Consider the following 15633-nt stretch of genomic DNA (forward strand, 5'->3'; position numbering starts at 1 on the left):
TTCAGAAGCGCTGAGGTGGCTGTAATGGATGGCAAAGTGGTGAGAGCAGGGAGGCATAATTGGAGCAGGGTTCAGGCCCAGTGTGTTTTTTTAGTAAGTGTTTGAAGGAGGAGAGGGATTTGGGTGGTATCGCACAGGGAAAGGTGGGGGTGGCATTCTAGACCGGGAACATCACGGAGGATTCATTCTCTTGATGAAAGCAAATTCAGTACAGCCACTTTGGGGCTCTCCGGCCCTCTTTCAACTTGGCAAAGGTAAAGCGATATATTTTTCAAAGATTCCTGGTTAGCCCAGTACACATATGTTATTGAAAGAAAAAAAGACCAAAAGAACACCAAAAAACAAGAAAAAACTCAAAACCAAAGGCTGTTTGGGAGCCCTAGCTTTGAACCATCTCTTGTTTCTGTACGTTAGCCATGTGGGTGTGATTGATGCCCTATTCGGTCACTCTGGCTAGTCTGCTACTGGCCAGGCTTAAAACATGGAGTTTTCTGACAGCTTGGGAGAACCCCCCAGATAACCTGGGGCCCTGAGGCTCTGAAGTGACTGCTGGTGGAGAATCAGGACAGTTTGGGCCAGTCAGAGAGGCTCCTGTCGGTGGAACCCCTGTCCAACTAGCCCCATCATCCCTTCCTTCCCAGAGTCCAGTGGGTTTTGTGGGGAGAAGCCCTGGGATCCTGGTTTGACTCAGGCCCCTCCAGAGCACCCCTTCCCACCAAGTCCATTGGAATCGGGTTTTCTTGGAACTGCCCCAGCCCCCTTGGGCTTGGGGGTCTCCAAGGCAAAAATAATGTCCAACCCAGAACTAAAAAGCTTGGAGCATTGGAACCTGGAGCAAGATCCTCAAGACTGTCTCGAGTCCCTGGGCCCCCCCAAGTCACCAACAGGATCGCCCAGTGACTGGCTGAAGCCCAGCTTGTTGGAAAGCCTCACTTGAGGGAGTAGCTTAATCAGACACCAGTTTGCCATTTCGTCATGCCGCCTGCCTGAGAGCTACTCTGGTGGCTTTTTTTGAATGAATGTGGCTCTGTCTGTCAAGCAAAGGCCAGACATTCCTGGAATAAACACTTTTTTTTTTTTAATGGTTAAACTTAAGGGAGGGTGTTCCAGCCTGGTTCCCAAATTGTTGATGCTATTTGGAGAGCCTCCCTGCTTCCGCTTTGTTCTGCCACCTTTTCCCATACTTCACTTTGCATTTCCCATGTCTCTCTCTGACAATGCCTGCCACTTCCTTGATCTGAAGGAACAGCAATGCCATATGCTCAGGGTGGGGGCTAAACGTTATTATTAGATGACTGACTTTACCCTGTTTCCAGTTAAACACGACTCCTTCCCAAGCCTTTTATTAGGCGTTTTCCTCTTCTATTAGCTATCTGGGAAAAGTGTTTTCTCCTCCAGCATATGCATCTTGAATACATTATTAACACAAAGGAAGCATTTAAAAATGTGACTCTGATTTCTCACCACTTCTAAGTCAACTTGGAAGAGACCAGCAAAGAACCGTTTGCTTGTATTCAGTGTCATGGCCCCACGTGCATGCTGGTGCGTGCTGGGGCGGCTCTGAGTAGAATCTGACTGCGCTCTTGATTAGCTGGGTGGGTCCCAGGTTCTGAAGCAGCCTTGAACAAGAAGACCAGACGGTGCATCTAGGATGGCCTGAGGTAAGTATCCAGAGCTAGGAGAAAGTCGAGTTTATGAGCTCCCTTTCTCTTCCTCTCCCCATGCGACCCACCCTCCCTGCCTAGCAGAGCAGGGGTGTTTTGGCCACTTTGTCTAAAATGGGACATAGAGATAGATCGCCGACCAGACTTGGAGGCTGAGTTCTGGAGTTTGAACCTTGAACTCTGAGAGCCAGGCAGCCAAAGGCAGCCAAAGCTGTTCATTCAGAGTTTGGCTGTGGGATGCTGTGAAGCCCGTAACCCTTGAGGAAAGGCAGGAGTAGACAGATGCAGGTGGCTGAAACCTCCCACCTGTAAGAGATTTACCTTCCATGTTTTTGTGTTTCCCTGCTAGAACCAAGACTGCTAATGGGGATTGCCGAAAAGACCATCGGGAGAGGAGCCGCAGCCCCATTGAGCGTGCTGCTGCTCCGACCGTGAGCCTGCACACCAATCACATATACACCTCGATCCCCAGCCTGACCATGGAGCAACCTCTCGCACTGACCAAAAACAGCCTGGATGCCAGCAGGACGGTGGGCATCTCCCCCACACTGACCTCTGTGGAGCGGCAGCAGGTACATCACTCAACTCAGAGGGGCTAGCCACACCACCCCCCCTTCCTGGATTGTGGAACAACTTGACGAAAACCTAAAGGAGCGGCACCTACCCCGAAATCACAGAGCTAGGAATGGAAGTGGCACGTGAGGGTAGAGTTGGGGAGTCAGAGCTGAGAAGGAAAAGATGGGGGATAGGTGGCATTTGGGCAAGAGAAACTGTAGGAGACCACACATACCAGTGGTCCCGTTTTGTTCCTGGCACTTAAAAAAGGACATGGAGCAACTGGCGAGGGTTTAGCAGAGAGCAGCCAGAGCGATTAGAGGATTGAAGAAAGCATCAGTCAGTCACTTTGTGATCGATCGAGGGTACTTATTGAGCACTTACTGCGTGTGGAGCACTGTACTAAGTGCTCTGGAGACTAGGGGACTGAAGGGTGACTCAGCTGTCTTCAGATATGTGAAGGACTTTTATGAGGGGATTTGAGAAGCCCTTCACCCTGGCTACAGAGGATGGAATAAGAGAAGATAGGCTCAGACTGCAGGAGGAGAGTTCAGTTAGGCCAACGGACAAACTTCCTGGCTGGTTGAGCACAGAAACAGACTCCTGAGGCGGGAAGTTGTGGAGACTTGATTCTTGGAGATCAGTCCAAAAAGGAGAGGCAGCCTTTTATTCCAGATATTTAAGCATTCACTTGTCTCAAGGCAGGAGGCTGGACTAGGTGGCCTCTTTAGGTCCCTTCTAGCTCTTGGGTCCTATCATTTTTTTTTTCCCCTCTGGTGTGAAATCCAGAGAGAGGAGCACCTTGAATTCAATTCTACTTTGGTTTTGAGTTGTCTGGGTAGATTTAACCAAACTGAGACACAAGAGAGAAATCTTGGTAGGCTCTGGTCTTGAGTGGATATTGTGGGCAGTGAAGAGAGGGTCTCTTCTCGGCATATTTTCTCTGTTTTAGTATTCTGTGTCTCTGTGTGTGCATGTGCGCGCGTGCGTGTGCACTTGGCACCCGTACATCAACCTCTTGTGCCTAGTCTGGCTGATACCTCATTGTGCTGTGCCCTTTGCTTGATTTTTAAAAAGGTTTCTTCCTTGTTTCCTAGCTTGCCTGAGTTGATTGCTACAGCTTGTTGGAGAGACACCCCTTCCCTAGTGTTTAGCTCTTGTGGATGTAGGAGCAGTACAGAAGGTGATGTCTGGCTCTGACCCTGGGTGCCCCTTCCTGAGCTTAGGAGAGCTTCTCCACAGGTATAATGGCATGAAAAGGTAACAAAGGCCTAAAAACTGTCAGGCAGTCTTCAAATAATAATAATAATGATGGCATTTATTAAGCGCTTACTATGTGCAAAGCACTGTTCTAAGTGCTGGGGAGGTTACAAGGTGATCAGGTTGGCCCACAGTCTTAATCCCCATTTTACAGATGAGGTAACTGAGGCACAGAGAAGTTAAGTGATTTGCCCAAGGTCACACAGCTGACAATTGGTGGAGCCAGGATTTGAACCCGTGACCTCTGTCTGACTCCAAAGCCTGTGCTCTTTCCTCTGACTCCAAAGCCTGTGCTCTTTCCACTGAGCCACGCTGCTTCAAAGCAACCACATAAACCCCGCCTACCTTACCTTGTTGTTGGTTTTTTTCCTTCCCTTTTGATCTTTCTGGGAAGGGCGTGGCTTAGTGGATATAGCTCTGCCCTGGGAGTCAGACGACCTGGGTTTTAATCCCAGCTCTTTTGCTTGCCTGCTGGGTGACCTCAGTCAAGTCACTTCACCTCTCTGGGACTCTCAGTTTCCACAGCTGTAAAATAGGGAGTCAATACCTGTTTTCCCTCCTACTTGACTGTGAGCCCCATGCCAGACAGGGACTACATCCCACTTGATTAATTTGTATCTACCCCACTGCTTAGAACGGTGCTCGGCACATAGTAAATGCCTAACAAATATCATAAAAAGGGTTTTTCTTTGGCACCCCCTGGCATTTTGGCACACGCCCATTCTCGGGGAGATGGAGGGAATGTCCAGGCTGGGTTCCGGCCCTATCCACTGGCAAATGTTCTGGCAGCCCATTCCTACGCTCCGCTAGTTGTGCATAGGTACCGTGCCCTGAGCCCTTCCTAGTCCACCTGATGACTGAAGTGGAAGGTTAAGGCTTCCTGTGGTGTCATCAATGAGATGGGCCTGTGGGACTCCTGTCCTTTCAGTGGCAGCCTGCACTGACACTGGTTCACTGTTTTTCTGAAGTGGTTTTTACTGACTGGCTTCCCAGGGACTGACCCTGGTGACTGGAGATTGACATATTTCCTGTTGCTGGGCCTTGGATTTGTTTTGTTTGATTCTGAACTTCACTGCAAGTTCTGGGGGAAATGGGGATTTTTCCAGACCTGATTATGCTCCTGCAGGCAAGGGAAATGACGTGTGGGAGAGAGTTTCCTGGTCAAAGGCTCAGGGCCAACTTTAGGCCAAATTTCTCCCTGTCCCTCGGGCTAGGGTGAATAGTGTCTTCGCCCCTATTGTAATGAAAGATTCTTCATTTATTTTTAACAAAATATGAAGAAAAAACCTAAAAGTGCTGCCATTCGATCTGATAGTATGTTACATTGAATTGACTAAATATCAAATATTGCAAAACAACTACTGAATTGAAAGGCCAAAATATCCTGAATTTTAACGACCCTGTGGCTGAAAAGAGAGGCTTTACGTATTTTCTATTTATTGTGATACAGTCCATTTATCTATGTTCACAATTAAATGATTGTATTTTCCTTTTCAGTACAGTTAAAGTCTTTGAAATGTGTGCTGGAAACTTTCTCCGTTTTAGTCCCAGTAAAATGTGTTGTTCATTCATTCATTCAATTCATTCAATCGTATTGAGCGCTTACTGTGTGCAGAGCACTGTACTAAGCGCTTGGGAAGTACAAATTGGCGACATATAGAGACGGTCCCTACCCAACAACGGGCCTCACTTGTTCCAGATTTAACCCCGATGATGTAAAAATGGTAGCGATAACTTTCTACCTTTAAATGGTCCATTCCTGTTTGGAGAGCTCTTCCACACAACACATCTCCGAGGACACAAAGACATTAATTTATCCAATTAGTAAAGGCAGTTCAACTTGCTTCAGTCCTAGGAGTGTAGGGTAGAGTCCATGGGAGCTTCACTCCCCTACGTTCAACTGAACAAGTTTGTCCTCATAGAGGGAATACGCTTTGATTCGGAGAAAGATCCATAAAGTACTCAATTTGTTTGGTGGGGTGGATCAGGGAGGGGCAGGCAAGGCAGATGCTGACCACCCACTGTATGGGACGTTTACTGACGTAGAGAAAGTACTGGCCAGGGTAAGCCGATAAAGAGGGAAGTTGCCCGGTGGCGGAGATGTCTGTGTCAGGGATCCTTGCTCTTTCAGGTTTTTCTGGACAGCCTGTCTGGAAGTAGAGAAAGCAAATGCAATCTGCAACTAATATCAAAGTGGGAAAGATGCCCAACACCAGGGAGGAAGGAGAGATTGACTGTAGGTGAGGATTAGAAACGTGAGGAACAAACCTTTCTGGTTTTTCTGACGAGATTGGAGATGGACTAAGTGGCAAGGCAGGCAAGCATATGTGAGCTGTGTGAGCAGAGAGAGGTCTCAGCACAGGTAGGGATGGTGATTGCATGTCCCGCCCCTCGTCTGCCTCTTCGAAAAACTGGCAAGAAGCTGGAGGGAGTTTGGAGACGACACTGGTGTTGTTGGTTTTTTTCTTTCCCCCGACATCCACAAAATATCAATCTCTTATGGCAGAAGATGACTTTTCTTCTAGAAATATTGATCTTTCACTCTGTGGAGAAAGACAAGCAAGGAGAAGCCAGCCCCAGGGCCTGCCTGCAATCAGCTACAGAACAGCGCGGTGACCTTCCCCATGGCCCAAGGAAGCCAGGAGCCAGCCAGCACAGCCGTCGCGGGGTGCTGTGCCGCCTGAGGAGACCGAGGTGGTTGCGGAGCCTTCTCCAGCCCCTGGATCAGCGCTGCTCCCGTCTCTAACCAGCACCCCTTTCAATCCACCGGTGCCTCAGGAGATGGATCGTTCCCTCCCAGCCCGGGGCAGGTTCCCGCCGGGCAGCAGCGGTGCTCTGGAACCAGCTGAGGCGGGCTGTAGGCTTGACTAGCCCAGACCTTGACGGAGGCAATCTGTGGGCACGTGGGACGTCCCCCGGCCCCAGAGGAGCACTGTCTGCCAGCAGTCCCACAGATCATTGTGTGGCCTGGCCAGGGTTTCTACCCTTGCTGCTTACCCCATCCTAAAGTAGTGCTCAGCCTGGGCCAGAGCTGCCGCCACAGTTCATGGTGGGGCAGCCTCGGCCCCACCTCACAGGGGTCCCGTCAGCTCTGCTCACCCCATTACTCTTCCCCTTTCCAGAAGGGTTGCCGTGTGCTAGAGACACGAGGAGGAATTATCCCTCTAAGCATTACCAAGAGAAATGGGATAGCGTTTGGAAGACAAACGTTGAGCATAAGTAGCAAGATCCAGCACTAGAATATCTCCCCCAGGGAGAGGGAGGCTCCATTGCTTGGAAAGCGCCTCTTTTTCCAGTTTGAATGGAAAACCCCATACATGTTTGCTGTTCGTATGGGTGCGTGCACTAGGCACACAAGGTAGAGTCCTGAACGGAGCCTAAACTTGGCCTGAAGTCAGCCAGGCCTGGTGGGCTGTGACCTGATTTGGGAACCGGGGCTGCACCTGCCCAGCGAGGCGTGCACCCACCTTTGTTCCAGAAGGCTGCTGGGATTGTAGTCCCAGCGAACGTGCAAGGAGGACTTCCAGGCTCACGTGTTGAAGCCACAGCCACAACACTTTCCCCAGGCTGAAGGGTGGTCTCACCTGTCACCCATTGGCCCCCACAGGGGCTCTGATGCAAGGGTTCGCTACGGATTTGCGTGCTGTTTCTCCCCTGCCCCCACACCTCTCTCACTTTCTGAGAAGCTGTTGCTGGATCTGGGAGGGAGGGCCAGACGGGCAGGATGCCTCATCAGATTTTGAGAGGATTGAGGGGCCAAACCCGCTCTGGGTTTGGGAATGAAATTCAGGCAATTTGGGCACCATCACTGATGCCCAGTGAAGCGTATGACAGGAAGGTTGCCTTGTACCATTTAGTGGCCCCAGCCCAAGCCCCCAGATTCCTTTAGAATTAAAGCTCTGCCTATTATGTGTGTGGGGGGGTGGGGGGGGCAGGGAATGTCATGTAGGGTGTTCTCTCTCATCTAGGTAAGCTCTAACGACTACCTGCATTTCCCACCGCACTGCTCAGTATGCCTCCAGAACAATACCAAGGCATCAAGCTGTGGAGACCCTGGGTGTGGAGGCATGCTGCTTTGACAGCAAGCAGCAGTCTCAACCGGCCCTCACTGGCATATTCAGAAAGAAAGGAGGCCTGCCCGTGTTTCCCTGGTCCCCATTCCCTCACGTGGCTGGGGTTGCTGTAGTACCGGCTTATGTCAACCTTGGAGCCCAGAATGCCTGCTTGGCGGGGCCACATTCTAGACCCATCAGCATTCCTGGAATTTTCTTTGGTGAAATGGGTGCTTTAAAAATCAAGACAACAGTTTTGCCAGGACTTTTTAATTGTGCCTTTTCACAATTTTTCATCAACATACGGTTGCAGAGCGCTGTACTAGGCACTCGGAGGGCATGCGGAAGGAGCACAGGACCTGATTCCTGCTCTCAAGGAGCTCCCAATCTAATGGGGTAGACAGACACATATCAACACATCCTCCTCCTTATCCTCCCCCTCGCCCCCCTCCACCTCCTCCTCCTCCAGCCATGTAAGAGTAGGAGACACTCCTCCATCCACCACCCTAATGAAATGGAAAATGGAAATGGAAAAATAAATACCCAAAGTGATCTCACATGCACTCATTAATGTATGTTCTTCCCAGAGGTGATGTCTCCAGGGATTCTGAGGGTTTAGGAGTCTCTGACAAGGAAGGTCTTTTGAATCCCCATTGATTAGAGGGTGGAGCCAGATTGCATTTTCTGAACCAGTGTAGCCCATTTCTTAATTGTCCATTGGCTGTCTCCACAACTGCCAGCATGCTTCAGAAATAGTTTCCTGCTGCTCTTCTCCAGCATACCCGCCCTGGGCATTATTCCACCTTGCGCCTTTTTCTCATTTTTCTCCTTTCCTCTCCTTTCTCCTCTCATGTCGTCTCCTCTCCTCTCATCTCTTTGAATGCTTTTGGGTTTTAGCCGAGTGCAAGAGGTACATTAAGAAGCTCTGACCATTGCCCTCACAAATAGAGCTGACTGCAGATGTTGAAAGAGGCTAGATAAAAGGCTTTTATTTGAGGGGGGTAAGAGAATTCAGCTAAGCCATTCAGATGGAGAAAGAGCTAGAATGGTGGGGAGCTAAAAGGAGGAGGAGGAGGAGGAGCAGGAAGTGTTCTATTATCCTGGAGCCAAGAATCAGGGCCATCTACATGAACTGCGGCAGGGCTCTGGCCTTGTTTTCTCCATATATAAGTTGTGGAGAAGAGAATTTGCTGGACAGAGAGGTGATAATGAAGGGCTGCAAAGATGGGCCCAGCTCCCAGAGGGCTGGGGTCAGAAAGGGTCTAATTATCTAACATTCCCCTCTGTTCGCCACCTGACCACCCATCCATGGGGAGCTTGCCGGACCCTCGAACGGCCGGCCGAGGGAGTGTGTGGAGCCGATTTTCCTCTGCCCTGGATGGTTAGGTGCCGTTCTGCCCGAAGGCTGGGGGGTGGCCTAGATGGCTTCTTGCAGTCTCTTCTAGCCACGGAGAGCCCGTGATTCTGAGACTCTAGGCTGCGAGTCCACTTTTGAAATCCTGTTTTCATCCTTAGGGAAGCACACACTTCCCGCTCTCCTTTGCTGTTGTGTCGAGCTCTCAGTTGAACAGGGGAGTGTGTGAGCCGCTGCCTCTGCCACCGTAGCAGCGTGTCCTTTTTAGGGACTAGCTTCTTGCCCTTAGTCCGAGCTGCGGGCCACAATGCAGTCGGTTTTCTCCTCATCCAGTTACGCAACAGACGTGGTTGCTGGCCCCCCCAAGAAGCCCGGCTGGCCGGCTCATCTCTCGGCTAGCTTTTCCCAAAAACACCTTTTTGGGGATCGAACGGCCGGCTGCCGTTGACGTCGTGCCTAATAACACACTGTCCTCCCCTGCTCTCTTTCCGCAGAACCGCCCGTCAGTAATCACCTGCGCCTCAGCAAGCAACCGCAACTGTAACCTCTCTCACTGTCCCATTGCTCACAGCGGCTGCGCCTCAGCCATGCCAGCCCACTATCGGAGACCCCCAAGCAGTAAGTGCTCTTATGCTCATCGCCGGCCTGTCTTATCTCTCCGGGGACACCGGCCCCTTCGGCACATCGTGGGCCACAGGACCAGTGTCCCCGAACCCGTTGAGCCCTTGCAAACAAGAATCGGGGCCCCTGGGCGTATGGGAACTGTGGAGGGAGAAGGCCCGGCCCTAAAGTTTCCTCCTAATTGTGCAGTTGCCCGTTGGGATCAGTTTTGTCTCTGATCAGAAAGTTCGGTGATTCTTCAAACACGTGAATGTATTGTAATCCTGGCCACGTCCCAAGGGGCTTTGAGTTCCGTCTCCTTTCACCCTTGAAGGTTTTGGCAAGGTGGGAGCCGCTCCATTAGCCCGGTGGCCGTTGTGTTTCCACGTGCCTACCGAGTCCGCCCACAGGCTGACACCAGGTTGGCCGAAAGCTCCGGCGATAGGGCTCGTCTGTGGAGACTGGACCTCAGCTGCCTGGACTGCTGAGCGTGCCAGGGTAGGGGTGCGGCAGGTGTGACCATAGAGGCTGGGGGCTCAAAGGAGTTCCCGGGGGCTCCAGGGGCTTTTTTTAGTTTAGGAAGGTTCAGTCACGGGTGGGTGGGTGGGGTGGGTACGGTTGCCCCCTCACTAACTGCCTTTACCAATCGGTCCATCCATCGATCACTCAATCAACCAACCGATCAGTGGTATTTGTTGAGGGCCTGCTGTGTGCAGAGCACTGTAGGAAGGGCTTGGGAGAGTATAATACAATAGAGTTAGTAGACACACATGTAGACACTCCTGATCACAAGGAGCTTACAGTCTAGGGGGGAGACCGGGTGCCGTTTCTGGGTAAGTGTTGTGTTTGTGACATCACTGTTGAGCAAGGAGAGGCCGCTGACTAGCGAATGAGGGGGTGAAAAGGGATTGGGAAGACTTAAGACTTTCTATTTCTCAAATATCTCAGGTTCTGAGGGTGTGTGTGTGTGTCTGTGTGCGCGTGCAGCGCAGTGCAGTTTGGAGCCTCTTCCTCCCCCTCTACCATCCTGCCAGCAGTGAGGAAAGTTTTCAGCTGTACAGAGACTGTGCCTCGGAATTAGTTGGGGTTTAGGTTGATGTGTCAGGAGCCCTGCGGTGGTCAGAGACCAAGCCTTTCCATTGTCCACTGTGGCCAGTAAAGTCTTAGGCCCCCATGCGAACGGGTGAGTGGAAACCGGAGACTCTTTTTACTGCTTCAGAGCTAGCTGGCTTGGGACCGAGACATCGACACTCGTTAATAGCCCTGCCCCAAGTAGCCAGGAGACCGACGTGGAGTTAGGCTTCGGCGAACCTACGTAGGGCCTGAGGGGAACACCCCCGATTCCAGGCTTACCAAATCAGGTTGTTTTGTAAGCCTCGTTTAGGGGAGGGGGCAGGGGACACCCCGAGATGCATGGGCCCGCACACACCTGCGAGCACGCACACACACGTGCACGTACACGGACCTTCTCCCCAGGAATCTCCATGCAGGTACGGAGACAGGGTTCAGTGACCTTCGAGCAGGGTGGGTGATTCATTCATTCAATCGTATTTATTGAGCACTTACTGTGTGCAGAGCACTGTACTAAGCGCTTGACATTTTACTAGCACACTCCTGCCTGAGGTTCAGCATCTGCCACACCTTGATATTCCAGGAGATACAGGCCAAGATCCCCCTGGTCCAGGGCAGGATGGCGAAACGTTAGGTAGAGCGAGAGAGACAGAGAGAGCTGGAGAGACACGCACCCCGGAAATGGTGGCTTCTGTCTTGACTGCCCTCTGCCTGTTTTTCCCATCCAGCTACCACTGCCTGTGATCCGGTGGTGGAGGAGCATTTCCGCAGAAGCCTTGGCAAGAACTACAAGGAGCCAGAGCCCGTGGCAAACTCTGTGTCCATCACGGGCTCAGTGGATGACCACTTTGCCAAAGCACTAGGGGATACGTGGCTGCAGATCAAGGCCGCCAAGGATGGGGCATCCAGCAGTCCGGAGTCGGCCTCCAGGAGGGGCCAGTCTTCCAGCCCTTCTTCCCACATGGTCAATCACAACCACTCCCCCTCTGTTGTCTCTTGAAGAGGACCACCAAGCCGTTGTCAGAGAACAAGTGAATTTGCATGGTTTGCCTGAGCTTTGAACAGTCAGTGCTTAAAATGGAGAATAGCGTGGGGGAGGGAGGGAAGTTTTCATCATATGTTGTGGGTTTTCTTTTCTTTCTTTTTGTTTTTTGTTCTTTCGTATTCGCTTGGTATTTGTACAAGGGTGCCCTCAAACATGATAGCAGGAACTATTAAACATTTGTCTAATGTAGCATCCTTACTTCCTGCCTCAGTTACCAAAGAAACCTCTGATGCAAATCTGCTGCCCCTTTAAAGTTACTAAAGCCGAGACATGCGCTCATTCACAAAAAAAGCCATTTCAACGGTGGGTTGACCCAAATGCTTTGTGCTTTTTATTAGCTTCTTGAGAGTAGGATTCGTGTGGTTTCTTCCATGGCTTTTTCTGTTCAGTAACTTTGTATGTGTATACTTGAAAAGCACGGTCATGTCTGATTTGCACTATTGGAGGAGGAGGAGGAGGAAGGTTGCATCGCAGCTTGGGGCAAGACGCTAGCATTCTGAGGGCAAACTGCTGAAGAAGCTTCTGTCCATTTGGGTGGGACTTCTTTTAGGCAAAAAAGCTTTGGCAGGGGAAGTCTCATACAGGTTATAGGCCTTTCTCTCTTTAGATTGCAGTGCTTCGTGCTTGCAAATGGATTGACTGCAGGCTCAACCGACCCCCAGCCATTTGGAGCTGAGGTGGGAGGGGTCAATAGTGCTTAAAAAAATGCATGTTTTATGGAAAAAAATAGCTGGTATCTATTAATGTATAGACAGTAAGAAACATAATACTTAATAGCTTCTCTTCAGAACTAGTTTATTTTTGTCAGTAACAGTCCTAGATATACTTACTGCTGGAACAGTTGTACTCTGATATTTGTATTTGATATTCACTTGCCTCTCAGCCAGCACAGAGGATTGCCTCCGGTCAGGCCTCGTAACGAAGCAGTTAACTATATGATAATCCGTGGTACAGGATGCTAGAGCTTTTGTCCAGTGCTGATTTTAATCATGTATTTTTGCCTCACCATCTGCTTGACACAAAATCACTTCCTAAGGGTTCAGGATTGATGAACTCAAACTTCCGTAGATGCCGAAACTGCTCAACTGCTCCCTTTCACTTTCTTGGCTGAACAACAGATTATTTACAGTCTGGGAAATGATATTTTATGCTAACTCGGAAGCCTGGGCCGAGGCAGTGTACATTCCTCCGTTAGAGAACTTTATACAGGTATTACTGCATTATTATCCTGCGCTATACGAATAGCTACTAAATAGAAATTAAGGAGCGAGGCACAACAGCGTCTCATCTTTTTTGGTTCAATGCAACATGTCCCGTTCTCTCCCCCCCCCCCCCCATACACACACACACACACACACCCCACCCCACACACCCCCTGCCCACTTTCACTATCCCTTCCACCTCTCCCCTGCCCTGACCTTCCTTCTGGCCCTAATACATTCCAGCCTCCCAGAACCCTTTGTTCCAGTTCCAGCCAAGGTTTGTGTGTCCTGGGTCACCTGCCCAGCCTGGCTCCGCAGGGAAAGCCAGAGCTGGGTTCTGACCCGTGTTACAGTATTGGGTCCATTGTGCCTTGTACTGTATGTCTTGAACTTGATAAAAATTAAACGGAAGGTAATTGATTTCAGTAGAAAGAAGGGGCAGGGTGGAAAAGATTTCAGAATTGGCTATTGCTCGGAGTTTGGGGCCGGCTGCCGAGTTTCAAACCCCGACTAGAAGCACATGTGAAAGTTGTCATGTGTTCCCCCGCCCCCTCCCCATCCCCTCCCCTTATTCCACTCTCCTGCCATCCTGCTTCATTGCTTTGGCATTCAGCCCCCCCCAACTCTGGAGGAATCTTGTGAGAACACTTTTTTTATTTAGGTAACTTTAAGACCATCGTTACGCTGTGCGTAAAGAATGTACAGAGAAATTTGTAGGTATTTTTTGAGGAACAATTAATTTGTTAATGATATGTAGCTATTTAATTTTTTCCCTTTCCTTTATTGTAATCATTCATTTTTTTTTTTTGTTTGGAGAAAAAAGTTGATCTTTTTTTGTTGTTGATTTGTCTGTAATACAGTAAAAGTGCAGGAACACAGTTAGTCGACGAGAACACTGCATTCGCATTAATAGCCACTAGTTTGTTATTGCTGCAAGCTACTGAGCGTCGTAACCGGAAATACTAACACTGTAGATGGGGCTCTGTGGACACGGGACTCCCAGGCCGTCTCCACGGTCCAATGTGGAGGAAGCTGACAGTGTCGGCGAGGCAGGCCCCCTCCCCGCAACCCCTACCACCCCCCTCCCCAGGGCAGCAACGCTTACTTATCTGGGATAGGTAACCGGAGGGGGGGTGTCGGGGGGAGGGTGTCCCAAAGTCAAAGGCTTTCAACTGGAGGTGGTCTGAAAGTTGACGGGTGGGGGGAGGGGGGAGGAGCGGGGCGGGGGGGAGCGAGGGACGAACCATTTCACTGGAACAGAACCTACTTCCCTGGTCTAAAAGCACAGAGCCGAGCCATCTGCAGTTCAGTCTGAAATGTTCTCTCCATGTTTGTAAATCTGTAACATACCATTCTCTGTGGCCTGTTTGACCTGGAAGAAGAAGAAAAAAAGGTTTGGCAGGCCATCTTTTTTTGTACTTAAAAGTAGCCTTAAAGAACAATAAAGTGCTCTTAAACCACAGTTTGGGTGCTGCCCTTTCTTGCTGCCTTGGGCCTCTGCATGGGCAAGGGGTTGGGTGGTCGACCCTGAACTAGGCCCCAGATGGAGGGTATGGACAGTCCTTCCCTCAAGGGCACTAGCGGGCAAGTGGCTCAGAAGGCCAGGCCCAGCACTGACATAGAGCCCAGGCCTCCGTAGGTCCCGGTCGACAAGCATCCAAAACTTCGAGGGCTGTGGAGATTGTGTATGTATGAGAAGATGGGGGTCGGGGAGGGCGACAAGGCCGGGTTGGGGCTGACGATCACAGGGGGTCTGGCCACTTGCTCTGAGAGAAGGGTCATTCCTTCTGGGCTTTGGGGAAAGCTAAGGTCATGTTCCCCCAATTTTGCAGAATTAAGTTCCCAAGAACGATCAGCGTGCCAGCCTGGGTCCAGCCAGAGCCTTCCTCCCTTTACTCAAGTTGAAGAAATCGAGAAATCCTCATCACCTCCACCTTCTTTCCCTCCTCCCTTATACTCCCGTCCCCCTCCACCCTGGGGAGAGAATTATGCTGTGGGAGCTGTGGGATCTACCAGCCTGCGCTACTCCAGGACACAGCCCTTATGACAGCTGAGCCGCTCTGAGACCCGGAAATGTCTTCGCCAATGACTCCCTGCTGGCAGGGCTCTGGACCTCTGCCCCTGCTCACCCCCACCCCCAGCCCAGCACTCCCCAACAAAAGCCTAATAGAGGGGGAAAGGGCAGCCCCAGAGCAGCAGTCAGGGGCCAGAGTAGCATGGCCACCATGGCGGTGTCAGGCTGGGGCAGGGAATGCTGACGGGAAGGACTCAGTAAGGGCTCTGTCATGGCTAAAGAGGGAATTGTTGAACGGCCAGTCGTATTTTTCCACCTCATCCTCGGCTAAAAGTGCTCGGAAATCAGAATCTCTCCTCCTGATTGAGCCCATGCCATCTGTACTTAACAGTACGCCTTGTCAGCTTCATAGAAACACTCGTGTCTTAAGCAACACAGTAATTAGCTCACAACAAGAAGGCATTAATGAGGATATTGTTGGGCTATGAATCGGCTTCTTGATCCCTGGCCTTCGCACCACCCAACACGAACACTGGATCGGTCCTGTGTGTGCCAAGCCTCGGGGGGTTGGGGTGGGGCGTGGGGGTGTAGGGAAGTTGGGAAATCAGCAGATCAACAGGAAACCTGGCGCTCCAGGGCCCTTCTGCTTTTGGGGACAGGGCATTTCTACCCCTTTGGAGGCCCTACGAGGGAGACAGGATCCAGGCAGGTTTCTGGAAGCAGGCAACTGGTGCTGGTCCCAGCAAAATCCTGATGGCTCTTACCCTGGTCAGTGTCCTTGATTAGCGTGTCTGCAGGCACCCATTATACAGGAGA

At 50.8% G+C, this 15633-nt stretch overlaps 1 protein-coding gene across 2 annotated transcripts in view; it reads left to right on the plus strand.

Moving 5' to 3' along the window:
• The window catches only part of VGLL4 (vestigial like family member 4), a 164154-nt gene extending 150164 nt beyond the window's left edge, over positions 1–13990 (plus strand). For both annotated transcript variants that reach the window (XM_038772310.1, XM_038772309.1), the window contains 3 exons: positions 2014–2236; positions 9380–9503; positions 11285–13990. In XM_038772310.1, coding sequence (XP_038628238.1) covers positions 2014–2236; positions 9380–9503; positions 11285–11556 — 619 coding nt within the window. In that variant the 3' untranslated portion in view covers positions 11557–13990. The remainder of the gene's footprint in view (positions 1–2013; positions 2237–9379; positions 9504–11284) is intronic.
• The last annotated feature ends 1643 nt before the right edge of the window (positions 13991–15633 follow it).

Source organism: Tachyglossus aculeatus, chromosome X1, assembly GCF_015852505.1.
Source record: "Tachyglossus aculeatus isolate mTacAcu1 chromosome X1, mTacAcu1.pri, whole genome shotgun sequence".
In the NCBI taxonomy this organism is placed as follows: domain Eukaryota; kingdom Metazoa; phylum Chordata; class Mammalia; order Monotremata; family Tachyglossidae; genus Tachyglossus; species Tachyglossus aculeatus.